This window comes from Hemiscyllium ocellatum, chromosome 22 (genome assembly GCF_020745735.1).
Source record: "Hemiscyllium ocellatum isolate sHemOce1 chromosome 22, sHemOce1.pat.X.cur, whole genome shotgun sequence".
Taxonomy (NCBI): Eukaryota; Metazoa; Chordata; class Chondrichthyes; order Orectolobiformes; family Hemiscylliidae; genus Hemiscyllium; species Hemiscyllium ocellatum.
In genome coordinates, this window is record NC_083422.1 from 39,201,785 (window position 1) to 39,209,842 (window position 8,058).

General features: G+C 38.7%; 1 protein-coding gene across 1 annotated transcript in view; it reads left to right on the forward strand.

The window, feature by feature from the left end:
* casp7 (caspase 7, apoptosis-related cysteine peptidase) overlaps positions 1-2,447 on the forward strand; it is a 46,441-nt gene extending 43,994 nt beyond the window's left edge. Inside the window, exon 7 of the mRNA XM_060842109.1 lies at positions 1,480-2,447. Within this exon, the coding sequence (XP_060698092.1) occupies positions 1,480-1,712 (233 nt within the window). The 3' untranslated portion in view covers positions 1,713-2,447. The remainder of the gene's footprint in view (positions 1-1,479) is intronic.
* Positions 2,448-8,058: the final 5,611 nt, after the last annotated feature.

Genomic DNA, 8,058 nt, shown 5'->3' on the forward strand with positions numbered 1-8,058 from the left:
TACACAAACTTGGTCAGTTTACTGAAGAACATTTTGAAGTTGTATAAATGGTTGATCATGATAGTTAAGCGTAGAACAGATTTGACAGTGTAAAAATAAGGGTCAGACTACAAAACCTGTTCATACAATTTGAGTGTTTTTCTCCTTTGTTATAAAGACTGTATGTTTTCACTTTTTTGTGTATTCTTGATTGGAGACTAAAATGGGAAAAAGGCTCTTAGCAACCGAGGATTGTAGAAACATTTAATGCACTTCCTGATTACGTTTACACAGCTATTTTTTCAAGCTGTGGGAAGGTTATTACACATGAGCTAGGGCCAAGTGGTGACCTGTTGCTACTTAGATTAAATTACCTACAGTATGGAAACAGGCCTTTCAGCCCAACAAGTCCACACTGACCCTCCGAAGAGTAACCCACCCAGACCTATTTCCCGAAGCTACATTAATCCCTGACTGATGCATCTAACACTATGGGCAATTTAGCATGGCCAGTTAACCTAACCTGCACATCTTTAGATTGGGGGGGGGAAACCGGAGCACCACGCAAACACAGGAAGAATGTGCAAACTCCACACAGACAGTTGCCCGAAGCCAGAATCGAACCCGGGTCCCTGACGCTGTGAGGCAGCGTGCTAACCACTAAGCCATGATAAAGGTCTTCTGCTTGTCAGTAGTTATGTGATTAGTTCCCGGGTTGCTTAGCAGCTTGTGGGTGTGAATGTTGGCCCATAAACCACCAGACCTCCCAAAAGGAAGGAGCTGTCCTTTTCTGTGCAGTAGCGAATACTTCAAGCAAGAAGAAAGCCTATTTATTTCCCTTGTCAGTTGCTGTAAGATATGGTCTTAGCCAATAAGTCAGAGTCATCTTGTGCCTCCCACAAGCAAGTGAAAGTACGTGGAATTGAAAATTCAAGGGAGAGCAAGTCCTGACAAGCCAGCAGGGACAGGGAACACTGAACTGCCATCTCAGTCTTTTCCTCTGGCCAGAACACGCATTTTCCTTTGTCTGTCCATTTGTGTTTAAATGAGTTTTAATTAATACAGTTATCTTTGTAGTTCATAATTGCTTATCTATAGATCGAATATAATTACGTGTAATAAATATTAAAACTTACTAAGTACAAAAACCTGATTTCTGCTTTCTGTTGACCTGTATCTAAAAGACAGGTAAATTGACAATTTGCACATACTTTCATAAAATATTTAATTTTATGATGACTCCTGAAATGACAGGGTTTGATTTCCAGTGTATTACTCCATTGAGGCATAATCACGTGCTCATAATTTTTTTTAATTACGGGACTACTAATTATCCAATGAGAGCAATGTTAAACCTAGATAATACACTTGAAGTTAATTATTTATATGGTTACAGTAAAAACTTGATTTATTAATTGAAGATTCAAGATGAAAGTTTTAACTACTGTGCCCTTGCTCAGCATATTCTGGAAGTATAAAATGTGGTGTCTGTCATTGCAGGCTATTACTCATGGAGGAATCCAGGCAAGGGTTCTTGGTTTGCACAGGCCCTGTACAATGCCTTCACAGAATATGGTAAAGAATTTGAGATCATGCAGATCCTAACCAGAGTCAACTACATGGTGGCCATGCATTTTGAGTCTTGGTCTGAAGATCCACGATACAGTGAAAAGAAGCAGATACCCTGCATTGTCTCCATGCTGACTAAGGAACTTTACTTTAAAAAGAAATAAAGCACAACATCCTCAGTTTACATTTCAGGGAAGTTTTTAATTTTAAGGTTTAAATTGCTCTTTAGGTCAAACTTTTGAGTGGAGCTTTCAAAATGAGCTGAAGCAAAATGCAGAATTCAGGAGAACCATTTGCTATCTGTGAGTGACCACTTACTACTTGTGTTTCATACTCTGAAGCATGACAAAACATAGATAATGAACAATCAGCTCTGTTATTGTCTAGATCAATACACAATGCAGCTTATAAATGGCAATTCTGTGCAACTGCAAAATTCAAAGCATGGTTGACCTGGATTCATGTCTCAAATTTGATATGACTTCTTGTTTGAGTTATTATTTAAACCTCAGCTGGGTGAATTCCATATGGTTTTTTTTGATGAGCCAAGAGCTTTAAACTTGAACAAAGACATTCATCAAATATACTTTGTTTATGTTTCTCAACAAAGTTTTGAGACAGGGTTTTTTTTAAATGCTTCATATATATCTCAGCAATGTTCATATTTCTTTCAGCCAATACAGTATTTGTCAGTTTTGTTTTCTTCCTGCCAAGAAACATTAAAATCCATTCTCTACAAAAGCAAAGAATAAATTCCCTTGTCTTATGTTTATGTACCAATGTTGATGTATTTTTTTTAAAACTTACTTTGTCAAGCTCTTGTACCTGAGGCTCTTAGGAAGCAGTCCTTACTTTTAAATGAACATGTTTTTCACTGATTTTAATCAATTTTCTGTATTTCACAGCATGTTGATAAATACTGAAAATGGAATTGAATTGGAACTTAATTTTAACAACATTTAGCCTATTATTTCTTGGACCCTTTGGTTTCCTTTTGGACAGTGAATGCTTGTCCTCATTTATTGCTGTACGTAGCATTCCCCTTGATGAACACCAAAGCAGACTAACTACTCTTTTATGACTTGGTTACTGATTGGATAATAGTGGTGCAGATTATTAGCTCACATATTTCTATTCACTTCCGAAATAATGACTTATGTAAAGAGTATTGAGTTTTGATAAGGAATTATGTAAGTATTAATAGCTAGAAAATGTGTGACAGGAAATAATAATTTATCCAATTTAATGGCAACTATTATCCTAAAAAATATCAAGGCTAGATTTCCCAGCTGTTATGTATTTAATGCTCAGAGTAACTAATCCTGTGATCATGACCTCAAGACCTGACCACTTGAAACTCAATGAATAATTTCAATCTGCCAGATCAAAGCTATGAGTGCCGTTGTTATATAGGACATAATTGCCACAATCTCAGTGTACAGCTGCTAATGCTCTGTCATAATCTTGCTTGAAAATCTCATTAAAGGGAACCTATTTCCCTCAACATTCCAGGTCATTACTGAGAGAATGGGAATATTATAAAAACTTAATTAGTGGCTGTGTAATTTCAAGTTCCCTTGTGGTTCTGGCATTAATATTTCTTAGTTATCCACCAAAGGTGGCCTCAAGTATCAGATTAAACAAAGGTATTCGCCACGCGCCGAATTTCAAAGTATGCTTGATTTGCATTTGTCAGTATTTACTGTTTTAAAAAATATTATCATTCGCCATTCGGGTTATTTTGCTTATGGATAGCACAAAGATATGTAAATTGTGTACACTTCATTTCATGATCACACAGAATTGATGGAATACAGAAAACTGTTCACAGAAAGGTCAGTAATGCAGATCTAAAGTAATGGGGAGGCCATTCAGCCAAATTTCATAGAAATCCTATGTGGAAGCAGGCTATTTGGCCCATCAAGTTCACACTGATCCTCCAAAGTACATCCCACCCAAACCCACCCCATACTGTATTCCTATAACCCTGCATTTCCCATTGCCAGTTCACCTAGACTGCATCCTAGGCAGTATGGGCAATTTAGCATGGCCAGTCCACCTAACTTGCACATCTTTAGACTGAATAAGTAATTTCTACTGACTAAGTAATGTCTGTAACTTAATACCAAATTCATTTGCAAATATGATGTGGTCCGCAGCCTCATTTTGCAACCTGAGATTGTAACCAGCCAGAATTCCTGATCACTAACCGTAAAATTTGTTGACTTGGTCTAAAATTCATAATTTGGTTTGATTTCAGTATTCAAAATAGAAGCTCCCTCCATTGAGGCACAACAGAAGCCTTCTCTCACTAAATGTGTGGTAGGGAAATTGCAGCACTGAAAACAGGAGTAACATAAAACAATATTACATTAAGAAAAATGAATGAGTTTATAATTTTTAGATGTGACAAGCACCCTTCATTTCATCCCTTCCTGCCCCAGTTGAGGTGAATCACAAATCCTTATTGGGATATGGGGGATTTATTTTTTTTTAATTCCTCATCTTGCTCTGCAACTTGTCTTCAGATTCTCTATAGGCATGAACCAGAGGGCACTGTGGAGTAATCTGGGAATGTCCTCAAACATGTTCAGAATGATTTCTGAGACACACCAGAGAAGGGAAAGACTTCACAAAATGATATAGCACAGAAGGAGGCCGTTGAGCCCCTTGAGCCAGTGCTGGTACTTTGAAATTTTCAATGCACTTTCTTCATAGGCCGGTAATTTTTCATATTGAATTTCTTTTAGAAACAGTATTATTGAATTCATTGTTGATCACAACAACTCAGTGTATTGACTTTTCCATGTGTCACCTCTACTTTTTCCCATTACTTTAGATCTGCATTCTCCAATTACTGAGAACAGTTTCCTGTATTCCATCAAAGCCCTCCAAGAACTTAAACAAATCTTCCTTTAACCTCTGTTTAAGGAAACCATCCCTAGATTCTCTGGCCTGTTCTTTATTTCCAAAACACATTAGGATTATTGAAGGACAAATGAAAAGAAAATCCAGGTTTCTGTCATGTTCCTTCCCCTCAAGAGATTATCTACCCAACCTCTGCTCTCTTCTATTTCTGGGCCCATGACATACAGAAGCTAAACGATATGGTTACATTTTATGATTATAGAATATTGCTGTCAGATGCACTGATAATGATGGTAGATGCACTGATAATGATGTTACGTGAATTGTTAGAAACAGCCAGTGTAAAGTCTTATTCAAAAGGGAAAGGAGACAGGTGACAATAGGCCAGTTAGTTTATTATCTACTATTGGGAAATGTTTTGAGTCTGTTATATAGTATGTAATAGCAGAGCATTCCGAAATGCATAATAAAATCAAACAGGGTCAGCATGGCTTCATGAAGGGGAAATGTTACAATGCTTATCAACAAGCCTAATTGACATGTAATTATTCATTTAAATATTTTGGGCAAATTTCAGTGTCCACCTATCTTGTATATTTGGTTTGGAGGGGAAGCTTGTAGGCTGGCAGCCTGAAATGTTTTATATTTTTCTCACTGGAGAGAAGGAGGAAGAGAGGTGACCTGTGACCTGAAGGGTGACCTGATTGAGGTGTACAAGGTAATGAGAGGCATGGATAGAGGCAATAGCCAGAGAGTTCCAGGGCAGGATTGACTGGCATGAGGGGTCATAGTTTTAAGATATTAGCAGGAAGGTATAGAGGAGATGCTAGAGATAGGTTCTTTACGCGGAGAGTTGTGAATGCATGGAACGCGTTGCCAAAGGTGGTGGTGGAAGCAGAGTCATTACGGACATCTAAGTAACTGCTGGACATGCACGTGGACAGCAATGAATTGACGGGTGCATAGATTAGGTTATTTTATTATAGATTAGGAATAATCCTTGGCACAACATTGTGGGCCAAAGGGCCTGTTCTGTGCTGTACTTTTCTATGTTCTATATGTGCCTCCCACACCCAGGCTTAAGTCACATCGAGCAGAAGTGCATAAGATTTAACCCATAGGTTGAACGTGTTTCTGTATCTTGGTAATGGTGGCGGCTGTTAGGTAGTTTCATTGGAAAATTGGCTGCAGAGACAACTAGTTCAATCAACAAAATTTCTAAGCACTTTCCCTCACCAGACTGAGGACATCATGGTGAATATTAATGTGACAGTAGAATTCTGGCCATTAAACCCTTCAGATTTATTTATATTAGTTGACAATATATAATTTTGAACTTATGCAAGACTCTTGTCGGATCTTGGCTGGAATATTGTGTACAGTTGTGGGCATCACGTTACTGGAGAGAGTGCAGAAGCAATTTACAAGAATGGTTCCACACTTGAGATACTTCAGTTCAGATAATCAGTTAAGAAATTGGGACTGTTTTCCTTGGGGTTTTCAAACTCTTGAGTGGTCTGAATAGAGTAGATCGGGAGAAACAGTTCCCGCTTGTAAATAGAACAAAAACAATCAGGGGCATAGACGTAAAGTGATTTGCATAAGAAGCAAATATGTCATGTGGGGTAAACAAATCACTCCACGAGTATTTTGGATATGGAATGCACTGTCTGGAAGAGTGTTGGAGATGGGTTCAGTTGAGACATTCAAGAGGGCATTGATGATCATTTAAATAGAAATTGTGTGTAAGGGTATGGGGAAAAGCCGGGGATGGGAACTGGGTAATAATGGGTATTGGTGTGATGGGCCAAATGGGCTCTTACTGTAATTTAAGACGCCTATGATTCTCAGCTGAAAGGTAGTTGCTAATACTATTTCTCAGAATCTAATCTGCTGTGTTCATGGCTGAAATTGCAATCTCATTGTGGTCCTACATTTTTCAACCAACTGGAAACAGCTTAAAGAATCTCAATTATGATAATTATTCTACTTTACGTGCAGAGCTCTAACTACAATGCAATAAGCCATAATTAGTGATTCATTATAATTGAATGGTGCTCCATGCCAATCGAGATTGCACAATGCAGCTGCAAAAATGCAACAAGTGCTCAATATTCAACAGCTTTGGAGTGGAAATATTTTGATCCTGTTTTTATTTAGATAGAAAGAGTCATGTTTTTGATTTTACTCAGAATGAGCTTTGTATTCCTCGATGAATGGCTCCTTTGTAAGATCATTGTCTTGCAGTTTGAAAGGTATTTTGACTACTGAAACTACTTGATGATCTGTGATTAGTCAGAAAAATCTTCTATGTCAGTGTCAACAGTACAGATTTCCGCACATCTGATATTAGAATCTCTGAATCCAATTGCAAAGTCATGCGCATAACTGTGTGTTATTTTCTCAGCAATATAGCACAGACTCATTTTACTTGAGAAATAAATCACCAACTAAGAAAAAGAAAAGCCTTATTAACTAACCTGAATTCATACCCAGGTTCCAGGATTAAATCTTTAATGACTAGAACCAGATTGTTCCCACAAATGTTGTAGTTTATTATTTTTGTTATTGTATCAGGAATAAATGCTCAATAAAAGCCAAAAGGACTGCTGATGCTGTAAACCAGAAACCAAAACAGAAATTATTAGAAAAGCTCAGCAGGTATGTCAGCATCTGTGGAGAGAAATTAGAATTAACATTTCGGATTGAGTGACCCTTCCTCAGAATCCCCAAAATGTCCACTGTCCTGGCAAATCCATTTGGAAGTAAATCTTTTGCCTTTTATGAAATTGACTGCAATGTGTCGTTTTAATGAACAAGTTGGACTGCAGCCTATACAGAATTGATAAAGGCTTTCTCTTAAGTTAATGGCTAGTTGTCAAATGTAATATTGATTGATTTATATCTGCAATACAGCGTACATGAACTTAAATATAGGGCCTAGCTAAAAACTAGATTCCCCTGAAATTGATATTGGGATGTTAGGAAAGGGACAAGACAACTGCAGAATGTGGCAGGTGGGAGATATGGCACACGTCTCCGCTGGCTACATCTGCGGGAAGTGCACCCAACTCCAGCTCCTTGAAAACCGTGTTAGGGATTTGGAGCTGGAGCTGGATGAACTATGGATCATTCGGGAGGCTGAGGGGGTAATTGAGAGGAGTTACCGGGAGTTGGTCACTCCCAAGGCTCAGGACAAGGATAGATGGGTTACAGTTAGGGGGAGGAAAGGGGACAGACAGGCAGTGCAGATTTCCCCTGTGGACATTCCCCTCAGCAATAAGTATACCGTTTTGGATACTGCTGGGGGGGATGACCTACCAGAAGAAAGCCATATCAGTCAGTTCTCTGGCACTGAGCCTGACACTCTGGCAAAGAAGGGAAGGGGGCAGAATAGAAAAGTACTCGTGGTAGGGGACTCGATAGTTAGGGGAATCAACAGGAGATTTTGTGGTCAGGATCAGGAGTCCCAGAAGATTTGTTGCCTCCCTGGTGCCAAGGTCCGGGACGTCTCCGATCGGGTGTATAAGGTTAGTTTAGATTAGATTACTTACAATGTAGAAACAGGCCCTTCGGCCCAACAAGCCCGCACTAACCCGCTGAAACGCAACCCACCCATACCCATACATTTACCCCTTATCT